General features: G+C 37.4%; 1 protein-coding gene across 1 annotated transcript; it reads right to left on the bottom strand.

Moving 5' to 3' along the window:
* On the bottom strand, positions 1 to 27474 carry LOC133322568 (echinoderm microtubule-associated protein-like CG42247). The gene is made up of 11 exons (XM_061531549.1): positions 26965 to 27474; positions 18136 to 18757; positions 7238 to 7395; positions 6768 to 7156; positions 6377 to 6526; positions 1977 to 2148; positions 1807 to 1902; positions 1347 to 1745; positions 865 to 1285; positions 397 to 793; positions 1 to 331 (listed from the first exon to the last, which is right to left on the bottom strand). The coding sequence occupies exons 1-11, from the start codon at positions 27472 to 27474 to the stop codon at positions 178 to 180; spliced, it is 3468 nt and encodes a 1155-aa protein (XP_061387533.1). The 3' UTR covers positions 1 to 177.

Here is a 27474-nt window from a genome sequence, read left to right on the forward strand (position 1 = left end):
ATTGGTGTGGAAGGAAGGATTTGGATAATGCCTATTAAGGGCAAACTACTCCCATTACTGGTATTCCAAAGAATCGCTATCCAACACGGTGGAGGATTGTTTGGAGGTTCGACGACGCCAGTAATCCGAGTAGCGGGCCTCATACTGTGCAGTTGTACGCCACGGTGGCCATTTCAGCTATTCCTCTACCAAATCCCAAACCATCAACGAGGCATCAGTGCCGCCGACAGTAACCAAAGTTTGATCGCCAAATAGGAAGCGTACACAGGCCACCATGCCTGAGTATACTTTGGCTTCGTGAAATTCGGCCCTGGGGCTTATGCAGGGATATCTGCAATCAACAACAAAACAATTAATAAATAAAATATCCATCATCAGCTGGTGACGGAGACATACCTAAACAAACGTATATAACCATCTGCATCACCGGAGGCCAACATATCCTGGGCCGTGGATCGTGTACAGGTAGATATAATTGTATTATTATTACTATAGTAGCGATTACTCCACATGCCTGCCACCAAAAATCCAACCGTACAATTGCTGGTCAACCATTTGACATCTTTCATGGCAATGGGGCTACGTTCGGGACTCAGGGATTTCACATCCCAGAACAGCAAATCAAAATCAATTGTCACCGTTTGCACAAAATTACCATCCATACTCCAATCCAAATGGGTCAGCGGTTGAGAGCCACGGATTTTATTCACTTTCTTGTAGGAGAAACCATCTCGGGAGACGCGGAATAAATAAATGCTGCCATTCTGAGAACCCATTGCAATCATATCGCCCACTGAAACGAATGAAGAAGAAAACATGTTATTTCACACATGAAACGTTGGGCGCCAATTTGTGTTCTCTCACCTTGATTAAATGCCACACAATTTATGGGCGAACCACACACCCTCAGTGTCAACATAACCGCTCCATTTTCACAATTAATAACCAATAGATGACCCTCAGTGCTGCCAGCAGCCAGGGCGGTACCAAACGGATGGAACGCCAACGAAACACATTCATAGCCCGTTTGTATGGTCCAAATAAGTTTACTTTTACGCCACAAAGCAATGTGTTTGTCATGACCTGCCGTGGCGAACAGATCATCCTCGGGATGGGCGGCCAAGCCCCATAATTGGCGGCCATGACCAAAAACAACTTGGGTAAAACGTCGTTGCAAGGAACCTTCCAAAATATTGTTGCGTGTGGTACCCACATAGATGTTGCCATCATTGCGTCCTGGACGTTGGGGATAAATTGTGCGTACACCGCCAGCAGATTCAGGAAGCTAACGACAAAAGAAATCCAATAAATCCCTTTATAAATTAAAATCCCTCCCTCCCACTCACCTTAGTATCGGCAATTTTCTTATAATTTTGCAATGAATCCCAGGCGGCAATCTTACGATCCTTCTCGCCGCCCGATAGCAGAGTACCCTCACCCAACATTATCAGACAACCAATACCCTTTGTGTGTGCCTCGAATTCAGTGCGAACAAAATAGGCACCATCGGAGTCAACCGAATATATGGTAATAAAACCATCTGAATCGGCGGTTATAACATCACCATCCGGTTCAAATTGTACACTGGTAACATGTGAACGTGACGGTTGCTTTACAATATCTGTTCGCTCGAAAAAGCCATCTTTGCGACGATGCCAAAAAGCCAAATGTCCGCGACCATGTGTTATAATTAAATTATCGTCTAGAGGATGGAAGGCGGCACCCGATAAACCTTCTTGTAAAGTCTGAAAAAAAAGGTATTTTAAGTCGAAAATAATTCGTGATATATCCTTCGAGAATACTTACGGCAACTTTACCCAACAAATGTCCCCATTGCCACTGCCACACGGAGAGTATACTTTCACGCCCGCTATCCACCGCCAAAATGTAGCTACCTCCATTCTAAAATAAATTATAATTGTATTAAATAAAGGGGCATCCTTTTAGTTTACCGAAGGATATTAGGCCAGACTTACCAATTGCGAGAATGCCACCGCAGTTACCCCCGTATCTAATTCACCCATACCAAAAACATATAACGTCTGCAAGGACTCAGTGCTCCAAATGCGTACATGTGCCTGAGATTTGCGATCACGTCCAGCTTTTTGTCCCGATGCCACAAGTTCTCGTGAAGGATGTACGTCCATACTAAAAAATAAGGAGAAGATTAAAAAAAATAATAAATGTATAAGAGTCTCTTGTGAAAAAGAAAGGTAATATAGTTAAAAATTGGGCCAACTATTTTATTAAAAAAAACCTTTCAAGTATCTTTCCTTTGCAAAATTAAAGGCCTCTTCAAATGATCTATCCATCGATCTTCATAACAGTTCTTCGCTTTTACTCTTCTTGGGAGCATAGGTCTTCCATAAACCAGCGCCATATTACTGGGTTAGATGCCATTGTCTTTGCATAATATAATTCTTAGGTATATTATAACGAGTGGTTCTAACTAAGGCTAAAGTAAGCTCAGTCGCTGCCAGGGTCACCCTAAGGACCCACAAAAACACGAGAAATTACAATTTCAATCTTCATTATAATACACCGGTTTTTACAATATGGATGACAGTTTGGATATGAGGCAAGATTTTATGTGTATAGAGATCGGATCGTTGATAGCCGGCTGGTTAAGTCGGCTCGGCTCGTTGGTGATCGGCTGGCTATAGTCGCCTCGATGCTTTCTGCTAGCTGATGTCGGCTGATTGGTGATCGGCTGGATCGGGTTCGATTAGTAGTTAATGGTTATTAGTGAAGAGCTGGTTAAGAGCCCGCGCTGGTTATGAGCAAGGAGCTGGCGAAGAGCCAGGACGAAACGTTAACATTTGCGAGTAAAAGAGACTGCGGACGAGCCACGCATCTTCGTCACTCTTAGTTCATTAAAGTCCAAGATTGACCCGTTCGGCATGGAAAAGTAGGACATATATCCGTATGGTACTACGAAGTGAATGAGAATAATTGTGTTCTTCAAGAAAAGTGTCTGTCGATAAATTCATTGAAGTTGAAGAACACAGGTAATGATGCCGGCCTAAATTTACTGTGAGACGTTACTTACTACTAAATATTGAGGAGGAGGGTTGACATTAACTTGGGTATTGCATAATTTATGAAGCGGTCACGTTACAATTTGTTTATGAATTCGTTTAGCTTATGCATGATGATGTGAAAAACAAACCACTGCCGGGTAGCAAAATCGATTTTATACATGCTTTGAAAATTCTAAGCTTGCTTTTAATGGATATATGTGAGCTTCACCATTTACCTTACAATCGTCCGAATGCTGCTCTCGCTTTATATGGACCATTACGTCTATTTATATAGCAACATTTGTTGTTACAGTGCTGCCTAGATAGCAGAAGTATCCAATTTCTTCGCTTTATAGTAATATGATTTCTGTACTGGTGTTGTTAATTTCCATGGTAGTAGATTTTCTGGTATTAGTCTCATGTCCAACATTGCGAACCAGTCTCTCCAGGTCATCTAATTTTAACTGAAAATCGAATTTATTGCGTAATGCATCTACTCTGAGACCAGACTTCATTAATTACTTCAAACAGTACAAGGCATCTTTGGTTTAACCCGTGTTGGTGTGAGATGGTTGCCTTATGTTCTCGATGTGAAGAACTGATATTTCAGAATCCTCGTACATCGCTCCTATTATTGGGATTATTTTCTGGGTTTTTTGCTTCTTTTCTTCCTCCCAAGCTGATATGATGTGAGGTCGAAGTAACTCATCTGTGGTTATGTCGTCGTCTTTTGGAGTTTCCGCCAGTTAACCAACTTCTCCTGCTGTTTTCTGACTTTGTAGTTGGTATATTGTCTCTATTATTTCGTTCAATCTATATATGATATTTTCACATTTCATTATTTTCAGTGGCGTATCTGACGTTACTGACTTCTTCGATATGTTCTTTCCATCTTTGAATTAGTTCATTATTGTTTCTTAGTAGTCTGTCATTACGGTATACCTTTTATATTTGAGAATATTCATTATTCGATGTTGCTTTCTCATGTGGTTCGAGTTTGCTGCGTCTTCGGCTGTTTTGTCCAATTTCCTACGAACTTATTTTTGTCTTTTCTTGCAGGGTTCTTCACTTGTTTTGCTAGCGTACAACGCAAGCGCTATGGAATTGATAGCTGAAATCGGGTGGATCGTGTAGCATTGTGATCAGGTTGTGAAATGATTCCAATTCACTTATGTTTGCAGATATAGTTATTTTCAACCACTAAGTCGGTCATGAATCGCTCCGTGTTTCTCCAAGCTCTGAACTGAGGACTTTATATATGTCATACCACACGATCTTGATGGTCAACCAACAGTCTCAAAGCGTAAAAGTATCTGTACTCTCAATAAACCCGTTGACTAATGCGATGTGTGGATGGTTAGTCTTGTTGAAAGCAAATGTTGCTGAGGAAAGAAGCTTCAATTTCAGGCAACAAATGGTTGATTTTTGAAAAAATATGGACCGATGATACCACCGGCTCTCAAACACCCCAAACCAGTATTTGTCCGGGATGCAACTTTTACATATCTTTAGTTTGTTCGTCGTCTAAAATACGCAAACATTTCCAACTCAACTATATTCCCAAGCAACTTTGGTGAACAACTTTTATGATTGTCATCAAATGTGGCGCCCAAAATATACGCGTACACAGAGTCTTTGGTGTAATGTTCCCGTACAAAGACTTCGGTCGACGATATCAGACAGAGGTGCTTCGTCACCTATTCCTAACAAGCTTCAGTTCTTAGATAGGAACCAGATCGTATGACAGTAAGCATGAAACTCCGATCATGAGTTGTGGTATCTGATCTTGGGGTTTTCTGGACATCAGCTAATTTATCAAATCACCGCTCCTTAATGTCAATGAGCAATGTCTCTTGCATATCTCACTGGCACGTTGTATGATCTATCAATTCCACGTTTAGGAATTTACCTGATTTGTGAGAGCTCGCATTGATGATTCGTCTTCTCTTGACAGTCCTATCTTGCTCAAGTGGAATAATTGCCACATTATCAATTTTGCCAAAAACAGAAAAAACTTTGGTTCATTTTCGAATACCCAATTACAGTTTTGTTTTGAGCACATACGAGGTGATCTGTTTTTCATCACACGTGATGATCAATAACATCTTTTGAAGCTACATTTCCTCGTACCAATTGACTCGAAAATTGGCGCATCGTGAAATTTTACGGTTTTGATTTAATTCGAACCTACACTAATTCAAGAATGTACCTATAAATTTTCAAGTGCAAATCTCAACAATTTTTGAAGATATTATTTTTTAACTTAGTTTGTGGTCAAAAAGGTTACGCCATTTTTTTATTTGTTGTGCGAAGTCAATAATCCTAGTTCACAAGAGAGCCAGTCATGGCCTTAAACGGCCAAATGTTCATGAAATGTCGAATATGTGCAAGTGGAAAAAATGCCCATGTATGCCTATATCGCATGGTATACCGATATTGTATTAACAGTAGACGCACAGCATCAATGTTCTGTTGGACACCTGTCTAATGAATTTATTAAACCGGGTTTTCATAGTGCTATAGGATGGTGCTTCATCACCATATAACGATTTCAGTTCATCGTCGAAAATTGTGACAAATTATCGCACGAAGATGTTACACCTTTTTGATTGATCAATGTTGCTCTAGTTCACCCAGTTCCTTTTGATCCTACTTTTCATTGACTGATTGAACTCAAAGGAACTACGGAACTAAATAACTGATCTATTTCTTTTACAGAGTGAACCGCCCTAGGAACGAAAATACCAACTCTAAACTCTAAGATCTAAGTCTTACGACTTATTATCCCCATATTTATGTAATAGAGTTAGGTCGTACCGAAACGAACAAATTGAAAGGAACTATTTGCTAAAGGAACGATCGTTCATCTAGTTCCTACCGATCCAGCCATTAATTTTTGCTCAAGTTCGCTTAGTTCCATTTAATTCAGGTCGTTCATCTAGATCTTTCCGTTCATTAATCAAATTAACTTACGACATTGTAGAAAGTATTAAACAAAAAGGAACTATGGAAATAAATTTCTGACCTAGTTCTTTTACAGAGTGGACCGCTAAATTCTAATACCATATTTTAACGACTTATTATCCCAATATGAATATAATAGAGTTAGGTCGTACCGAAACGAACTAATTGAAAGGAACTATTCCGCTAAAGGGACGAACGTTCATCTAGTTTCTACTGATCCAGCTCAAGTACGCCTTGTTCATTCATTGACAACTATGGAACTAAATTACTGACCATGTTATTTTATAGAGTGAACTGTTTCAGGAATTAAAATCCCAACTTTATATTCTATGATATAATTCATACAACTTATTATCCCGATGTTTATATTGATGATAAAAACTAATACATACCACATAATATCTTCTGTATGTCCGGTGTAATGACGCTGAGCATCTTCTTCACGATCCAATAATACGGCGACTGCAGCAACATAATATAAAAGTTCACCGGATGGTAAGACCCAAAGATTGCGTCTGGCATCAATGCCGCGATAGCCATGGCTAAAAGAAGGAAAATTGTTTTGTAATATCACAAATACGTATAACCGCCATATATTTTGGTTTACGACTTTTAAAGTTCCATAGCCACAGAATTTGAAAGTCTAATTACTAATTTGCACAAAAATTACTATTTAAAAATTTCGTTGAAGGGCCACAGAACGTTAAAACTTCGATAAACGACATATTACAGCATGTGAAACCTGCCGAAAAATAATAACATTTTTCGCCTCGGCATACTTACACCCATTGTAATTGCAATTTCTTATCTGGTGGTGTATTATCGGCCGGTGCATGATGTAGTGGTGGATAAAATGTGCGTCGAAGTCCCCTAATTGTGACCTTCGTTGGATCTTCTTTCATCATATCGATCATACTGTATTCCCCATTTGTGCGTAAAATTTCACTTTCCGGTGCATATAAAATACGTGGACGACTTTTACTGCGTGGTCGTGCACCACGTAAAGGAACCTTTGGAAGATCTTCGGTTGGAAGTATGGGAGCGGCAGCCATTACCGAAGGTCGTGAACGTGAACGACGTATGGGTGAGCCGGCAATTAACGCTGTACCAGTGGCCAAATAGAACGTGTCCACATCGGCAAATTCATTGCGTAGCTGTGAAAAACTGCGTACCTAGGGGAGGGAGAGGGGAAAATAATCCATTAACTGTTGGTTACAAACACTTCCCAATCAATATTACTTCTCTCTACATACCTCTTGTCCTGTGCCCGTGTACATTTTCTTAGCTCCATTAATTTTCAGCACTTGACCCAAATCTTCCAGCACTTCTTCGAATGGCTGTGAAGTGCGTAGATTGAGTAAGACACGACACTGCAATGACAAACAGGAAAATGTGATGGAACAAATATTAGCTTTGATAATAACAAAATGAAATAGCAGCAATCTGACAAGAAGTGTGTGAAAATCACGTTCGACAAATATGACAAAAGTTTGTATATTGATTTCACAGAGTTCTTGACAGGTTATTAATATGTAGATGGTAGTGTGATGATGGTGTGTGGAATAGTAAGAAGACCATTAATACAAAGATGGTTGAATTTGACTGGAAATTGAAATGTCCAACATAAGATCTTCCAAATAAAATTATAGAATGAACCCAAATTTATACAAAGAAACACGTAAATTGAATTAAAAACATTTTAAAGTCATAGTCATTTAAAGATTTTAAAGAATTGAAACCTTAAGGTTTCAATTTTAGGAATCATTTTTTTAAGAATTCTCTTAGCGTGGATTTTTAGGATGCACATTTCCAGATTGCTTAAGGAAGGCATTTTTCAGTGATCTTCAAGCGTGAATTACTGTTTAGAAAGGAACTAGTTCCCTATTGTAGTCTATTTGCACCATATAAATTATTTTGAATCTCGGTCTTTCATACCCCTTCCTTTATATATACCCTTCACCACACTGTGGTACAGGGTATTATGTCTGAGTCGATTTACGCATGTCCGTCCATGATAAGGGATAAGGGAGTTAAACGTAAATATTTAAAGTTGTTTATGTGTAATAATATTGCTTGGTATTAATATTACCCCACTAGGAGGCCGAAATGTCGCCCTGATCGCTTTGATATTGTACATGGAGTTCCGGTTATGGTCAAGGACGACATCTATGAATTTCGATTATGTTATGCATGAAGGGAACACTTTATTTTTGTCATATATTCTAGTCGCTGTTTAGATGATGATCCGCCAATATTCCGAGGGTCAAATCAACCAAAATCTAAAGTGACAGCTTTTGACCTCTAAGAGGGTGCAAATATCGCGATATATTGTCCAAGAACAGAATATAGAATCTCAGAAAGTTAAATTTTCGTAGTAGTTCTGTAGGGTATAATATGTTCGACACCATCCGACTAAACTTCTCCGCTCACTGGTTTAAAATATGTTTATCCGAGAGCAAAAATGTTCCCTATCGAAAAATCGAATTTGACCCCAAGTTTCTTTGTACCAAATTTGAAGTCCGTCTGTTTGGCTGGTGCACACAATAACTCTCGAAGGGAGTAACCGATTTCATACATCGTCATATTTCTTCTAAACTTATATCAAGATGGGGAATATCGGTGTACTTCTTCACAAAACGTAAAATATTATGCTAGAATAAAGAACAAGTTGGAGGAGGATTAAAAATTGCAAATCTAATATCAAGCGAATGGAGTATCCGCTTTGATCCAGACATTGCATATTGTAATATTTTGAGCAAACCTAGGTCAACTTGGAGGATAAAACGGCATGTACATGACAAATTTTTCCCGGGTTAACTTAATTTATGAGGATTTATTTGGCATATATCCAATGGTATGGACAATTTAAACCCACTGGGTTAACGAATCCAGTACAGTGTAAATGAACTATAAGTTCCACCGGCTAACACTTCTTGATATCTTTCGGCAATATTTGTTTACTTGTTTTGTCGTAATTTTTGTTCACTATTTCCCAAAAATGTGTCACCCAGTTTCGGGAGAAATCCCCAATAACTGGCCTCAACGCAGTGTATTATAACCCACACACTGCGTTGAGGCCAGTTATTACGTTCCTCGAAACATTTATTGAAACTAATAAATTTCACACTTACAAATCTATTGAGCTGTAAATATGATGTATGACTCTACATACATTCACCACTATCCAATATCCTGGCCAAAAAATAAAGATTTATATCCAACATACAAAAAAAAATTGTTCGTTCAAAAAAACACGCAATTGGCAATTTCACGCCTTTGTTAACATCTATGCGATACGCAACGAGCCAAAACTAAAGTGAGAGAGTGAGAAAGTACAGGAAAAAATATTGGCAACAAAAAGCCAAACAAAACCAGTTAGGAAAGTAGTAAAGCCGGACGGGGCCGACTATATGATACCCTTCACCACTATGGGTAAAATAAACAGGACTATTAGCATGAAATTGGATGAAATAAAATATGTGATATTTATCTAAATGTGAATCTACCTAGATCTATCGATAAAGTATGTAAATCGACTTCAAACAAATATAAATAGGTCATCCGTTGGGCTATGTCTGTACTTCTAGAAAACACAACTATATAATTTTATGCTCAATATTGTACGATGTGCAAACTTTGATGTCAATCTGACTAACATGAGGAATTTGATGCCCAATTTACTTGAAATCGGGCGAAAATATATATGGAAGGTCTATCCAAATATTAAGCGATTTCAAACAAACTTGTCACAGGTTAGGTTATATTAATTTCAGAACGTTTTGTTCCTATTGGTTCCTTGGTGCGTCAATTACTTAAAATCAATCTATAATAAAAGGGAGCTATATCTATCTAAATCTGGACCAATTTTCACGAAACTTGGAAGACATCATTCTAGACCTAAATGATTAGGCTGTACCAAATTTCGTGCAAATCGAAAGTTATTTAGGGACTTTGGGGCACCATTTACATGAAATCGGACGAAACTATATATGGGAGCTATATAGAAATCTGGACCGATTTTCTCGAAACTTGGCAGACATCACTCTCGGCTTAATTCAATACGTTGTGCCAAATTTCGTGCTAATCGAAAGATATAGGGACTTTGGGGCACCATTTACATGAAATCGGACGAAACTATATATGGGAGCTATATCTAAATCTGGACCGATTTTCACGAAACTTGGCAGACATCATTCTAGACCTAAATGATTAGGCTGTGCCAAATTTCGTGCAAATCGAAAGATATATAGGGACCGTTTACATTAAATCGGTTAAAGATATATATGGGAGCTATATCTAAATCTGAACCGATTTTTCCCAATTTCAATAGGGTTCGTCATTGGGCCGAATAAGTGATCTGTGCCAAATTTCATCCAATTCGGATCATAAATGCGACTTGTACTTTGTTTACAATTTAACATGCACAGACAGACAGACGAACGGACGGACGGACATGCATAAATCGACTTAAAAAGTGATTCTATGCATATTCTCAAAAGGAACCATGTGTCTATCTCGTTTCCTTTTGCCTGTTACAAACATATGCACAAAGACATAATACCCTGTACCACAGTGTGGTGAAGGGTATAAAAAAAAACCTTTGTATAGACAAACCATGATTGTGGTAGCAATTACACGGCCAACAACTGGTCAAACACCCATTCAGTAAGCCATCCAAGTGCAGCTACTTTATTCGTAATGATAGCCTTGCGGGAGTCAGTAACAAAGTGAGTATCTCATTCGATAATGGTATGTAAGTGTACATGGGTGTAGATGGCTGTGAGAGTTGTTACAACAATTTCAACGAAAGCAATCAACAATTAGTGTAATGACTATAAGGGTTAGGTAGTTTCCAATACGTGTATGTACGTAAGTAGGTGTGTTAACGCTATAACGAACATTACCATTCAACACTTACACAATCCTGTATTCATTGGAAATTCCCCTTTGGAAAACAATTTGTAATTTTCTTTTTCATCGATAAATGCCAAATGCCTGCAAGTTGTGTTATATCCTAAAAGTATGCTTCATTTTCTAGTGATTGAACATTGTTAAGCCGTTTTTACACATTCAGAGTTTGTAACATAGACTTTAATATCAAAGCAAATGGATATCATTGGCATACAACCAAAATTGTTTAGAACGCGAGATTGCGATCATCATTATAACCTATATATCGTTAAAACGATGTCATTATAAACGATTTAGACTGTAACAGAACTTTTCTACAAAATGTGTGTTGGGTAGTGCTTGGTTTCCCCTTTATTGCGTCCTTGAAAGTCATTATGCTGGGTAGGAAGATTTTGTTCTTCTCCTCCATCCAAAACACGAAGTAACAAAGAAGTGTAAATCATGCATTACAACGGATGTTAAATAGTAAAAACTTGTATTTATGGATATGAATTTTGTCTGCCTGCTGCAAGCCTCTGTTTTGTTGTTGCTGTTTATATTTCATTATGAAATTCTTTGGTTATGTTTTTGGCAAGCTAACAATTTTTAGACAAAAATGTGTTCTTCTTTTCTCTAGTAAGTTTTTAAGCCAATTCCTTGCTCGTTTTTAAGTAGAATAATGATGATAAAGGGGAGTGTAAAAAAATTGCAGACTGGGATTTTAAATACTAAATAAATAGCAGATGTTACATTGTGGCAAGTTTGAATAATTTGTGGAAAAAAATATTTGTGCAGTTTGTAAATCTTGATGAAGAAGTAGAACCATTTTAATGATATTTATGGAGGATCTTGCGAAGTAAAATTTAAAAGTTTTTTTTAGAAATTGAAGAAAACTCCAGAAAGGTGTGATTTTTGTAGTGGTGGTTTTAAGGTGCCATCTGTTTAATGGTTATTCTTATCACGAATTATATGCTAATAGATGGGTGTTTGGAATTAGTGCACAATGCACAGAATAGTACCATAGGGGTGATTACTAAACACGTATTCTCCTTTTATACCCTTCACCACACTGTGGTACAGGGTATTATGTCTTTGTGCATATGTTTGTAACAGCAAAAGAAACCGAGAGAATATGCATAGAATCACTTTCTAAGTCGATTTATGCATGTCCGTCCGTCCGTCTGGCTGTCTGTCTATGTTAAATTGTAAACAAATTATAGGTCGCATTTATGATCCGAATTGGATGAAATGTGGCATAGGTCACTTATTCGGCCCAAGGACGAACCCTTTTGAAATTGGGAAAAATCGGTTCAGATTTAGATATATCTCCCATATATATATTTAACCGATTTAATGTAAACGGTCCCTATATATCTTTCGATTTGCACGAAATTTGGTACAGTCTAATCATTTAGGTCTAGAATGATGTCTGCCAATTGAGCCTAGAGTGATGTCTGCCAAGTTTCGAGAAAATCGGTCCAGATTTCGATATATATCTAATATATAGTTTCGTCCGATTTCATGTAAATGGTGCCCCAAAGTCCTTATATATCTTTCGATTGGCACGAAATTTGGCATACCGTACTGAATTAAGCCTAGAGTGATGCCTGCCAAGTTTTGAGAAAATCGGTCCAGATTTAGATATACCTCTCACATATAGTTTCGTCCGATTTCATGTATATGGTGCGCCAAAGTCCCTATATATCTTTCGAATGGCACGAAATTTGGCATATCGTACTGAATTGAGCCTAGAATGATGTCCGCCAAGTTTCGTGAAAATCGGTCCAGATTTAGATATATTTCTCACATATAGTTTCGTCCGATTTCATGTAAATGGTGCCCCAAAGTCCCTATATATCTTTCGATTTGCACGAAATTTGGCATAACGTGCTAAATTGAGCCTAGAATGATGTCTGCCAAGTTTCGTGAAAATCGGCCCTGATTTCTATAAAGTTCCCATATATAGTTTCGTCCGATTTCGTGTAAATGGTGCCCCAAAGTCCCTATATATCCTTCGATTTGCACGAAATTTGGCATAGCGTTCTGATGTCTGCATTGTTTCGTGAAAATCGGTCCAGATTTAGATATATCTCCTTTTTATTATAGAGTGATTTTAATTGTTGATTAAATTGACGCACCAAGGAACCAATAGGCTGATAGGAACCAAACGTTCTGAAATTAGTATAACCTAACTTGTGACAACTTTGTCTGAAATTGCTTAATATTTGGATAGAGCTTCCATATATATTTTCCCCCGATATCAAGTAAATTGGGCATCAAACTCCTCATGTTAGTCAGATTGACATCAAATTTTGCACGACTTACAAAATCGAGCATAGAATTACGTAGTTGCGTTTTGTAGAAGTAAAGACATAGCCCAACGGATGACCTATTTATATTTGTTTGAAGTCGATTTACATACTTTATGGATAGATCTAAGTAGATTCACATTTAGATAAATATCACATATATTATTTCATCCAATTTCATGTTAATAGTCCTGTTCAATATACTCATAGTGGTGAAGGGTATCATAGAGTCGGCCCCGTCCGACTTTACTATTTTCCTTACTGGTTTCTCTTTTCGTCAGAAATTTTTGATGATAATCTCTCAGTTACGGTCTCACACATTTACTCTCAATTTAATTCTGTTCAACACTGAATTAGGGACTATCAAAATGTAAATAAGAAAATAATTCATGTCTAACAGTTATGTCCCAGGGTCCGCGAAAATAAAAACCAGTAAGGAAAGTAGTAAAGTCGGACGGGGCCGACTATATGATACCCTTCACCACTATGGGTATATTAAACAGGACTATTAACATGAAATTGGATGAAATAAAATATGTGATATTTATCTACATGTGAATCTACCTAGATCTATCCATAAAGTATGTAAATCGACTTCAAACAAATAAAAATAGGTCATCCGTTGGGCTATGTCTGTACTTCTACAAAACCCAACTACGTAATTCTATGCTCAATTTTGTAAGTTGTGCAAAATTTGATGTCAATCTGACTAACATGAGGAGTTTGATGCCCAATTTACTTGAAATCGGGCAAAAAATATATATGGAAGCTCTGTCCAAATATTAAGCGATTTCAAACAAACTTGTCACAGGTTAGGTTATACTAATTTCAGAACGTTTGGTTCCTTGGTGCGTCAATTACTTAAAATCAATCTAAATTAAAAGGGAGCTATATCTAAATCTGAACCCATTTTCACGAAACAAGGCAGATATCACTCTTGGCTCAATTCAGTACGTTATGCCAAATTTCGTGCAAATCGACGGATATATAGGGACTTTGGTGCACTATTTATATGAAATCGGACGAAACTATATATGGGAGCTATATCTAAATCAGGACCGATTTTCACGAAACTTGGCAGACATCATTCTAGGCTCAATTCAGTACGTTATGCAAAATTTCGCGGAAATCGAAAGATATATAGGGACTTTGGGGCAACATTTACATGAAATCGGACGAAACTATATATGGGAGCTATATAGAAATCTGGACCGATTTTCTCGAAACTTGGCAGACATCACTCTAGGCTTAATTCAGTACGATATGTCAAATTTCGTGCAAATCGAAAGACATATGGGGACTTTGGGGCACCATTTACATGAAATCGGACGAAACTATATATGGGAGCTATATCTAAATCTGGACCGATTTTCTCGAAACTTGGCAGACATCATTCTAGGCTTAATTCAGTACGATATGTCAAATTTCGTGCAAATCGAAAGACATATGGGGACTTTGGGGCACCATTTAGATGAAATCGGACGAAACTATATATGGGAGCTATATCTAAATCTGGACCGATTTTCTCGAAATTTGGCAGACATCACTCTAGGCTTAATTGAATACGATATGCCAGATTTAGTGCAAATCGAAAGATATATAGGGACTTTGGGGCACCATTTACATGAAATCGGACGAAACTATATATGGGAGCTATATAGAAATCTGGACCGATTTTCTCGAAACTTGGCAGACATCACTCTAGGCTTAATTCAGTACGATATGTCAAATTTCGTGCAAATCGAAAGACATATGGGGACTTTGGTGCACCATTTACATGAAATCAGACGAAACTATATATGGGAGCTATATCTTAATCTGGACCGATTTTCACGAAACTTGGCAGACATAATTCTAGGCTCAATTCAGTACGTTATACCAAATTTGGTGCAAATCGAAAGATATATAGGGACTTTGGTGAACCATTTACATGAAATCGGACGAAACTATATATGGGAGCTATATCTAAATCTGGACCGATTTTCACGAAACTTGGCACATATCATTCTAGACCTATCATGATTAGGCTGTACCAAATTTCGTGCAAATCGAGAGATATATAGGGACCGTTTACATTAAATCGGTAAAATATATATATAGGAGCTATATCTAAATCTGAACCGATTTTTCCCAATTTCAATAGGGTTCGTCCTTGGGCCAAATAAGTGACCTATGCCAAATTTCATCCAATTCGGATCATAAATGCGACCTGTACTTTGTTTACAATTTAACATGCACAGACAGACAGACGGACGGACGGACATGCATAAATCGACTTAGAAAGTGATTCTATGCATATTCTCAAAAGGAACCATGGGTCTATCTCGATTATTTTTGCCTGTTACAAACATATGCACAAAGACATAATACCCTGTACCACAGTGTGGTGAAGGGTATAACAAGTGAAGGCGTTAACTTCGGCCCAGTCAAAATATAACATTCTTGACAGTTACTTGAAATGACGTTTCCAACCCCATTCGAAACTATACTACAGCAAGTGATTTTAGGACGTTTAAGAAATGTGATTTAATAAATAACGGCCGGGATCGCTATATAGGGGATATTACTAATAAACCTATGCCAATAATATTGTTGAAGGATATTCACGCCTTCCTAGGCATTGAAAGAATATGTTTTAAAAACCCACACTTCTCTAATCTTTGGAAAAATAGTTTTAAAGTAGCTCGTGAGTGGAGCTGGTATGTTTTCAACCGAAACAACAAGATTTACAAGATTAACTGTTTACTCTTTGTTTAGGAATTGCTTTCAGCTTATGATCTGAGTCCATCAACTTTAGCAAGCGTGGTTAATGATCTTAAGCCTCCAGTATTCGCTAAATGAATTAGGGTCGGACAGTCCGGACTAAGAATGTAGCGATTTTATTGAAATTTGGGTTTGCTTAAGTACTACATTTGAGAAGCGAGATTCTAATCTAGTGTTGGTTGTATAAGAACGTAGTAGATTCAGAGATGTAATTTTATGGTACTATTTACAGATTATCTACATAAGTAACCGCTATTTTCAAATATTTAAATGTTAAATGTGCTATGTCTTTACATTATCGTAAATAAAATACATAATTTGAATTAAAATAGAGTTGATCCGTTTCAGTTTTTAAAAATTCACGTCTTCTAGGCTTTGCAAAAATATTTTTAAACATCACGCTTCCATAGGCCTTCAAAAAATATTTTTCAAATGGCCTTGAATTTTTTTTCTAAAAATTCACTCTTCCTTATACATTGAAAAAATATTCTTTAAAAATCCACGCCTTCAAAGGCCTTTAAAAAGTATTCTTTAAAAATCCACGCCTTCAAAGGCCTTTAAAAAGTATTCTTTAAAAATCCACGCCTTCAAAGGCCTTTAAAAAATATTCTTTAAAAATTCACGCCTTCAAAGGCCTTTAAAAAATATTCTTTAAAAATTCACGCCTTCAAAGGCCTTTAAAAAGTATTCTTAAAAAATCCACGCCTCCATAGGCCTTGAAAAAATATTCTTTAAAAAATCCACGCCTTCATAGGCCTTGTAAAAATATTTTTTAAAAAATCCACGCCTTCGTAGGCCTTGAAAAAATATTCTTTAAAAAATCCACGCCTCTAAAGGCATTGAAAAAATATTCTTTAAAAAATCCACCCTTCCATAGGCCTTGAACAAATATTTTTTAAAAACTTCACGCCACCATAGGCCATGGAAATTTTTTCTTTAAAAATTCCATAGGCTTGGAAAAATATTCTTTAAAAAATCCTCGTCTCCCTAAGCCTTCATGAAATAGTTTTCAAAAAATTCACGAATCCATATGCCTCGAAACAAATGAGCGGAGCAGTATAGTCGGACGGGGCCGACCGTAAACGACTTCCACGAAACTATAACTTTCTGTGGTTCTATATTCTGAGCTTGGGCAATATTTCGCGATATTTGCACCCTCTTGACCGACTAGAGGTCAACAAATTTTACAAATATTAAGTACAGCCCCTTCACCGACTCGAAATAAATCGACTCGAAAAAAAAAACAAAAAATAAGTTTTCGGTCCATTTCATCCCAAAATTATTATCTGATCATCACCAAAAATTATAGGCGTTGTCGGTGACCATAACTTGAACCTCATGGACTATTTCAAAGCGATCAGCGCTATATTTCCGCCCTCTAGTGTGGTAATGGGTTACTAAATAATATATGAATACGTAAGCACCTGCAAATATTTATGTTTGAGTCCCGAATCCGAGTACATACGACAATATAATTGGTATCAATTTAAAGTCAATCACTGCTCTTGAATATACTATCAACTTCTCGGGTCTAGGACCTTCAGGTGCAAATATATACCCCATAGAATACAAATTTTGTAATTTTGCACACAAAAGTCAGGGGCCAGTTGACCTGGCATACTTATTCTTTGGCCCGATCCATTCTCCGTGCAAATTTCGCTTTGTTTGGGTCATAATTGCGGCCTCTGGAGCGACCAGAAAAATTGACAAAAATAAAGTTTTTGGTCCATTTCATCCCCTAAATACTAACCGATCTTTTCTAAAAACAATAGGGGTCTTCATTGGTTAGAACCCATTCTACACTTAAAGGTGGGTCTAGGACCAATATATCGCGGCGTTACAAACTTTTGGGCCGCACAAAGCAATAATACCCCGTCAACATAGTTGTGTAGGGTATAAAAATATTCTTGCCTCTATAGGCCTTAAAAAAAACTTTTCTTTCTACCCACTCTATTATACACACACGGTTTACCGCAAATTATAGATAACAATGTTTTATTTACATTATTGTTGTTATTGTTTTTATTATTTAATTAAAAAATAAATTCGTTCATTATAGTATATTCCCGAAAAAATCCATATCTAAATTAGTAAACATTTCTCATTCTGCCCATCTCCATCCTTCCAATTCGCTCTTTTCTCCATCACATAGAAGACAACAAATTCAAATATTTCAATAATTCCAATACCCCGAACTGCTGAACACTCCATATATTTAATGGCATCAATTTCATTGGCCATATTAACTCCTTCATTAACGATGGCCAATTTATGCAGATGTTTTCGTCGCAACAATTCCAAATCATGACGTAAATCAATTTTTGTACCCACCAACAATATTGGCACATCCGGACAATAATGGCGTATCTCGGGTAACCAATGAACACGTATATTTTCGAAGGCGTTCGGTTCATCGATGGCATAACACAAGAGAAATATATCAGCATCTGTATAGTTGAAGGGTTGTACATTCCAGCCGCCAGTATCGCATAATATCAGCTTGACTCGAGTGCCATTTGGAGTTCGAAACTGAGTCTGATATTCATCATATCTTGTTGTGGGATATTCGTCTAGGAAATATTTATCGACATATGTCCGCAGCAGGGAAGTTTTGCCCGCACAGCCGTCACCGAGAGCCACACATTTTATTCGACGCATTGAATGGTAGGTAACTTGTGGTCTTGTTTTGATGTTTTGAAAAGTGAATGTCAACTGAGAGAACGGTGTACTTCTTATCTCAGAGAACCTGGGTCGGAACTTTATCAAGGTAGCAATTAATTGCTGATTAGTGAATTTTATCTCGCCAGCTAACTGATATGAGGGAAACATTAAGAGAAGTATGGAGTGGAAGTGTTATCAATATTTCAACCTAAGAGAAATAACAGAACAGTTATGACACAGTATTTAAAAAATCCGAAATTAGGTTACACACGTTCTACAAATATTAACAGAGAAAAAAAATCATGTAAATTCTAAATTCTTCCATATGCCACCCTTATTATCTATACAAAACAAGCAATTGGGCCTCTCGAAGTTCCGCAAAACAATAAAAGATGAGAATTGAAAACAGGCAGAAGTGACTGTCGAAGTTCCGCAAATAAAAAAAACGAGGAGAATGAAAAACAAGAAGAAATTGCTACCGAAAAAAACTCGAGGAGAAAGGAAAAAATGCTGCAATCAATCAAATTTCCATTTAATTGAAAAATTGTTGCCATTTTCTCCAACACCTACACACTTCCTAGTGATGGCCAATCGACATCACGCAAAACTACTATCTCGCCTCCTCCACAAGATATGCAACACAAAAAAAGGAAAACCTAACACTTATTGCATATGTTACGGCTGAATTGTTTGGTCTATAGAATACATTCATTGCAAGGCACCAGGGGAAGAACAATAATAAAAACCAATAAAATACGACATGAGATCTATGAGAACAAACAGAATGGTATTGGACAGAACAATGCATGTACGTACATACGTATGGCAAGTATCAAAAGCAAATATTGATTTCAGGCAATCAAAACTACATTTACTACCAGAATAGGTATTTGCAATAAAGAATGAGTAAAGGAAAATGAGGTGGGTATGGGAATTAAGGTCGGGTGGAAGTTAGATTTTTTAGATAAAATTATCTCAAGGACATGTATTTATAAATAAAGTACAAAGATCGTTAAGTTCTGCCGGGACGAAATTTTTATAACCTCTACCATTACCGAAGTCTTAAAAATTACTAAAAATTGGACTGACGAGTTGTTCGGTTGTCCGTTTGAACATGACATTATACTCAATCGATTTTGGATCTTTAAATATTACTCTGCGAAATCTGGCCTCCTTCGATTGATTCACTAAAGCAAATCCAAGATCTACTTTTAGCCCTCTGAATTTCACTTTTGTATCTATTGAATTGTTCTCTATAAACGTTCCAATATGTACTAAGTTTCGTCTATACCTTATGATTAATGTTACGAAATGTTGGAAACAGAGTGACAAATTTAATATATACTCATGGGGGACCATAACCTTTTCATGAAATTTTGTATAACCAAATCGTAAAGTGGCTGCCCTAAACTCTCGATAGTCCTACGAATTCTATATTTGGGGTCTTGTATCGATGCACGGCTATTGGTGAAGATATTATGTTTCAGATTGGTCTTGAATCACAAAATATCTGTTGTCAACTATGATCCAAGAGAAAAAGAGTCGAAAACTTGCTCTGATCCAACTTGGACCATAGAAAAAATAAGCATATCTCGATATTGTAATCCATTCAATGTAACTTTTGATCCCACCTCATTATTGAAAATGTAAAGTTCAATGACCCAGACGGATCATAGAATTCAACATGGAGACACAAGTAGTAGATGGAGAGGGCTTCAATAGAATAACACTCGGATTTTCTGAGCCCCAGATGCGAATATTTTGCTAGTTAATGCAGCAAGTAATGTGGAAATGATCTTCAATAATCGAGATGGGTTTTCAATGAAGTTCCGTATGCATTTCTAGAACTCCATCATCATCAGATTGAGGCCAGAATTGACCGTTTACGAAATGGGTTCGGATTTAGATAAAGCTCTTGTATATATTTATGACCGATTTGTTCTGAATACTTATGTGGCTCGAGACCAAACATTTGTTTCATAAACTGATTTTAAAAATATTTCCAGGCTTGACGATCTTGTGCACAGCTTTTCCAATTTGAAAACCCATGTTTTGATATGCTGTCTTCTACCTGATATTTCCCATTTGTTCCATAAGCAGAGTTTAAAAAGATTTCCCGTCTTGTGCGCTTTTCCATTTGAAAGCTTATGTTTCGATATGATCTTTCCATTCTGCGTGAACCATAAGTTGGCTCACTTTTATTTGCCTTTTGAAATGGGACATCCTCATCCATTCTCACAACATGACCTAGCCAACGTAGTCGCTGCAGCTCGATACGTCTGACTATGCCGATGTCGGAGAGTTGATGGTACAACTCATAGTTCAATCAACGGCGATATTTACGGTCGACACAGATCGGCCCCTATATCATTCGGAGAATTTTTCTCTCAAACACACCAAGAGCTGCCTCATCTGCTTGTGGAAGTACCCATTCTTCAGATCCATACAAAAGCACGGGTAGTATTAGTTATCCAAAGTTGGTACGAGTCTACTGGACGTCTTGCGAGTTGATACCATCAGCTTGATATTTTCGCCGTAGGCGAGTAAGATGTGCTATTTGGTGTACAGAGTGCTATTTCTGTTGACATTTGCATCTCGTATGACCTTTCTGAATCCTCGTTCTGCATTGAAGGGCTTCGATAGGTTCTTTCCGACTTTAACTGCTGATCTTGTGCCAGTTAAAGTTATCCTAAATAGCCATATTTTTTTTGGAAGGAATTTAAACACCTCTGAACGGATAGGGCTGTCGAATGCCGCATTGGTAAGATCCAATAATATCATTGATCATTCCGACATATATTTGTACATACGATTTAATTTGAAAAACATATCTTCAGAAAACTCCATATCTACTTTCTGTGTAAGTAACTGTCTGAGGTGCTTTCCGACTTTAACTGCTGACCTTGTGCCAGTTAAAGTTATCGTGAATAGCCGCATTAAGTTTGCAGGAATGCCGAACGCAGACATGGCTTTAAACACATTTCAGCGGATAGGGCTATCGTATGCGGCTTTATAGTCGACGAATAAGTGGAATGTGTCGATGTGTTTTTCGTGGGTCTTTTCTAGGATTTAAAATTTGGTCTATAGTGGATTTGCTATAGACCGCATTGGTAAGATCCAATAATATCATTGACCATTGACTTCAGTCGCTGCATATCACTTTATACCCGATGGAAGAACACTAATTTCTTTATAGTTGACTCATATCGTCTTGTTTCCTTTTTTGTGTACGGGTCACAGGATTCTGAGCTTCTAATCATTGTGCATGTATACCTCTAGTAAAATTGTATTAATCAGTTGGTGTATGCTCCTGATTAGCGTCTGACCTTGCTCACGCTCACGTATTTCTTGTTCTTTCTTCTTTTTTCTGAAAATACGCTTCTTTTCTCTTTATTTTTATCTCGATAATTCTCTACGTGTTGCCACTGTTTGCAGGATTTCCCTATAGACTGCGTTTTTGAGCCCAGTAGCATTACGACACTCCTGATCGTGCCACGGGTTTCTTGATGGTGATTTTTGGTACCCAAGTGTTGCTTTTGCTGCAACTCTTTGTCATTTTTCTTCTATATTATTATCGGGACATGAAGTGCTTTCGTCAAGCAAGTGGGTAAGTAGGCTTCAGCTATCTGTTGTGTTTGCAGCTATTCGACGTTGAGTTTCCGTGTTGTGTTAGATCGCACCTTTGCTGCTACATTAAGACGGGTGCGAACCTTGCTACAAGGTAATGGTCCGAATCGAATCCGTCTATCACAACATAATCAAGTTGATTTCTCGTTGTTTGATCGGGAAAAATCCAGGTGGCCTTTTGTATATCTTAATGCTTGAATCTGGTGCTGCTAACTACCATGTTTTTTGCTGCCGCGAAGTCAATCAACCTCATGACGTTGTCGGAGGCTGAATTTTCCGACGGTCGGGTAAAAAATATTTCCCCTCCGAATTTTGCATTAAAATCTCCTAGCAGAATTTTAGTGTTATGGCCACGGCAGCGGTCATATGTTGTTTCTTGGAGCTCGCAACATATGTCTTTGGTCGGCTCATCTTTATCTTTGGTCGGAGCATAGGCGCAAATGAGACTGTAGAAAAACATCGCTTTTATACGGATTATAGCAATTCCCTCATCTACTGGAGTGAATCTGGAGAAGAGGCCTTTTATTCTCCTGTTAACCATAAATCCGCAGCGTAATAATTTTTTCTCAATATTCACTCTTCTTTACTACACCACTCTATGAAATGGACAATCTGCCACATACAGTCTATGTGTAAACATTGTATAAGGAAGACACCAAAACAAGGAAATAGGAAGCAGGACACATACACACAACCAAACAAAATTGCAAATGTACACTAAACCAATGTGACGAAAGGAAAACACTGGAAATCGTTTTACCTCATGTCTATGTCCCTCCATAGCGTGTGGAGTCCACACACCAGAGTTTATTTTGCAATTCCGTGTCGTATCGCATAGTTGTCGTCAACTATACAACGACAACAAGAACTACAAGAATGTTTGTTGTGTTAGTACTGTTATTGTTTTCCTAATTCGACACGTAGTGACCAAGGCCAAGGGCATATTGAGCTGACTGTAAGAAAAATGGTTTGTTTATATTTGGCACACTGAGAGATTTATTTAAGGGGTGGAATTTTTTGATGGGTGGGTTGTGATTTGAAACTGAATTTCAAATTAAAAAAAAAACTGAAATAAAAATGCAAATGCTTCAAAATGACCGCTTACGAATTTAATTTTTTTTTGAGTTAGCTATACACCTGACAATAATTTCTTACAGTGTACTTGATTTCTTTATACTATTTATACCCTTCACCACACTGTGGTACAGGGTATTATGTCTTTGTGCATATGTTTGTAACAAGCAAAAATAATCGAGATAGACCCATGGTTCCTTTTGAGAATATGCATAGAATCACTTTCTAAGTCGATTTATGCATGTCCGTCCGTCCGTCTGTCTATCTGTCCATGTTAAATTGTAAACAAAGTACAGGTCACATTTATGATCCGAATTGGATGAAATTTGGCATAGGTCACTTATTCGGCCCAAGGACGAACCCTATTGAAATTGGGAAAATCGGTTCAGATTTAGATATAGCTCCCATATATATATTTAACCGATTTAATGTAAACGGTCCCTACATATCTTTCGATTTGCACGAAATTTGGTGCAGCCTAATCATTTAGGTCTAGAATGATATGTGCCAAGTTTCGTGAAAATCGATCCAGATTTAGATATAGCTCCCATATATAGTTTCGTCCGATTTCATGTAAATGGTACACCAAAGTCCCTATATATCCTTCGATTTGCACGAAATTTGGCATAACGTATTGAATTAAGCCTAGAGTGATGTCAGCCAAGTTTCGAGAAAATCGGTCCAGATTTAGATATAGCTCCCATATATAGTTTCGTCCGATTTCATGTAAATGGTGCCCCAAAGTCCCTATATATCTTTCGATTTGCACGAAATTTGGCATAACGTACTGAATTGAACCTAGAATGATGTCTGCCAAGTTTGATGAAAATCGGTCCAGATTTAGATATAGCTCCCATATATAGTTTTGTCCGATTTCATGTAAATGGTGCACCAAAGTCCCTATATATCTTTCGATTTGCACGAAATTTGGGATAACGTACTTAATTGAGTCTAGAATGATGTCTGCCAAGTTTCGAGAAATTCGGTCCAGATTTAGATATAGCTCCCATATATAGTTTCGTCCGATTTCATGTAAATGGTGCCCCAAAGTCCCTAAATATCTTTCGATTTGCACGAAATTTGGCATAACGTACTGAATTGAACCTAGAATGATGTCTGCCAACTTTCGAGAAAATCTGTCAAGATTTAGATATAGCTCCCATATATAGTTTCGTCCGATTTCATGTAAATGGTGGACCAAAGTCCCTATATATCCTTCGATTTGCACGAAATTTGGGATAACGTACTTAATTGAGCCTAGAATGATGTCTGCCAAGTTTCATATAGTTGCGTTTTCTAGAAGTACAGACATAGCCCAACGGATGACCTATTTATATTTGTTTGAAGTCGATTTACATACTTTATGGATAGATTTAGGTAGATTCACATTTAGATAAATATCACATATTTTATTTCATCCAATTTCATTCTAATGGTCCTGTTTAATATACCCATAGTGGTGAAGGGTATCATATAGTCGGCCCCGTCCGACTTTCCTTACTGGTTTTTGTTTGTTTTTGTTGTACATTTAGCACATATTATTTACTCTTATATCAAATAGTATACATGACCGGTGAATCACATATGCAAACATACATACTATATACATGACGACACTCGAAATCCGCATAATTGACGAAGTATTTAAATAACTCAAGTCAATGTAGTAAATTTATGTGCATAGTAAATAGAATTTGTTGTTGTACTTTTTGTGGTTTTAAATTTTGTGTTAACAATTTAAATAAATTTAATGAAATTAGTATAGTAGGATGGGCCCACAAAATGTGAAATTATTTTGAGGTATATAAAAGTGAACGCTTTATTTTTCAGGCGCTCTGAAGGATGTCTTTGTAGAAAACTAATCTAAGGAGAATTCAATCTTAATAAATCAACTTAGGTAGGCTTAGGATGGACTGAAGAAAATCTTTACAGGCAAGTAACCTTTATAGACAAGCTGAAGGTACTCTTAATTGCATCGACAACATCCTGTTGTGTTGACGCAGGAAGTCTCCTCATACATGTGGTATATCGGAGTCATGAAGAGACACCCTGTTGCAGTACTCAGGGCAGCATTCTGGCAGGATTGAATATATTCCATTGTGTTGCATTAACAATGGCGGACCACACCGGGGCCGCATAGTTTACCACAGACTGGTCTATTGCTGTGTATGTTTCTTTGTCAGTTCCCCTGCCGGATAGTAACTTGAGAATCTTGTCCCTGTTCCTTAACTTTTCGCTAATAGCTAAGGCATATGCGGGCGATTTATAGAGGTTATCGAATGTTGCGGGTCACCTTGAAGTAATTGGTGGTCGGAATTGTGAACTCATCGACATACACATTCAAAGGTAGTCGCATCTTCCTGCACATGTGACAAACAGTGTGGCGGAAAGTTGGCATATTCCTCGTTCGGAAAAAATCAGCTATGTCTACGAGATAGCTGTTCAGCTTCTCGCATAATTGTTCGGTCCTGACGCCATGATCGTACAGTCATCCGCGTACGTAACGACTTCTATGCCATCCGGTGCGCATGGAATTTCAGAAATTTAAATGTTAAACATTTCCTCTCCTTTCCTTTACTTTCGACAAAAGAATCCTTGGGAGGTGTTCTATCGACTACATAAGCCTTTATAGAGCTTCTATAAAGGAAACTCCTTGTTTAACTTTCGACAACAGAATCCTTGGGAGGTGTTCTATCGACTACATAAGGCTTTACATACCTTCTATAAAGGACAGAAGCCTTTAGAGGGACTGGACGCCGACAGAATGCCATACAGAGACTTCAAATCTTACTTTTATACTAGAGACCTATTTATTTAACAGAGCCTTTACAGAAGGGTCTTCTATCGACAAGGGACTTTGTTTTTGAAAGAAAACCGACAGATGCCCATACAGAAATTTGTTTTTTTAATAAAACATTCGATGATTTTGCATATTTATTTATATTTACACGAACACACAGAGACTTTAAAGGCTCTTATTTCGACGACAGAAGCCTTTACGGGATTCTTTTGACGACAGAAATCTTTACAGGGTTCTGTTAGCGACAGAAACCTTTATCGGGTCTTCTGTTGACGACAGAAATACGGTCTTCAATTGACGACATTAGTCTTTAAAGGGTCTTCAATCGACGACAGAAGCCTTTAACATTTTTCTATTGACCATAGAAGCCTTCAAAGGGTATTCTATCGACGAGGACGTTTATTTTTAAATCACCTTCATAAATGACAGAAAAGAACGACAGTAGCCCATACAGAGACTTCAAAACTTACATCTTTAATAAAATTTCCGATGATCTCGAATATTACTATATATATTTACTTAGTTTCAAACACGAGTCATTGCAAGCCTTCTTCCGACGACTTCTATTGGTAACAGAAGCATTTGAAAGTCTTCTATCGACCACAGAAGCCTTCTATCGACTAAAGAAGTCTTTGCAAGACTTCTATCGATGGCAGAAGCTTTTAAAAGATTCATACATCTATTTAAAAAAACAATCAGATTACAAGCGTAACAAAAACCCGCAACACTTATTTCCATATGATTTAAAACTTATAAAAAAATTATTTATTTCGAACAAACATTACAACACACAGCATTTAGCCTTCGCCTTCCGCTTATCACAATTCTGACGATATTCTAAACCACAAGTGGCTACAGTTTGAAACACATCCGCAACACCAGTTCCCCTCAACGCTGAACATTCCAAATATTCCACTGCACCAATTGCCTCGGCTATCTGCTGACCTTCTAAATATGATAGAATTCTTTCTTTCGATTTACTTAACGCCGCCGGATTATCACGCAAATCGATTTTAGTACCAATCACAACAATCGGAACATCAGGGCTACACATACGAATATCATATAGATAATTATCACGAATATTTTCCAAAGCATCTTCCTCGAATATGGACAAACAAATTAGGATTACATCCGAATTGGGATGACATAAACGTTTAACACACTCATAGTCCTCGACTCCGGTTGTATCGCACAATATCAAATTGCTGTAGAGACCTTTGGAGGTTGTGGTTTTCACAGCATATTCGACATACATTGTCGGTGGCGGATTACGACAATAGGTTTTATCGATATAGGCTTTGATAAGACTGGTCTTGCCGACACCCGAATTGCCCAGTACAATACACTTGATAAGCGGTGGCAT

Source organism: Musca vetustissima, unplaced genomic scaffold (genome assembly GCF_032173495.1).
Source record: "Musca vetustissima isolate MV318-11 ecotype Yass unplaced genomic scaffold, APGP_CSIRO_Mvet_v1 utg20027, whole genome shotgun sequence".
NCBI lineage: Eukaryota > Metazoa > Arthropoda > Insecta > Diptera > Muscidae > Musca > Musca vetustissima.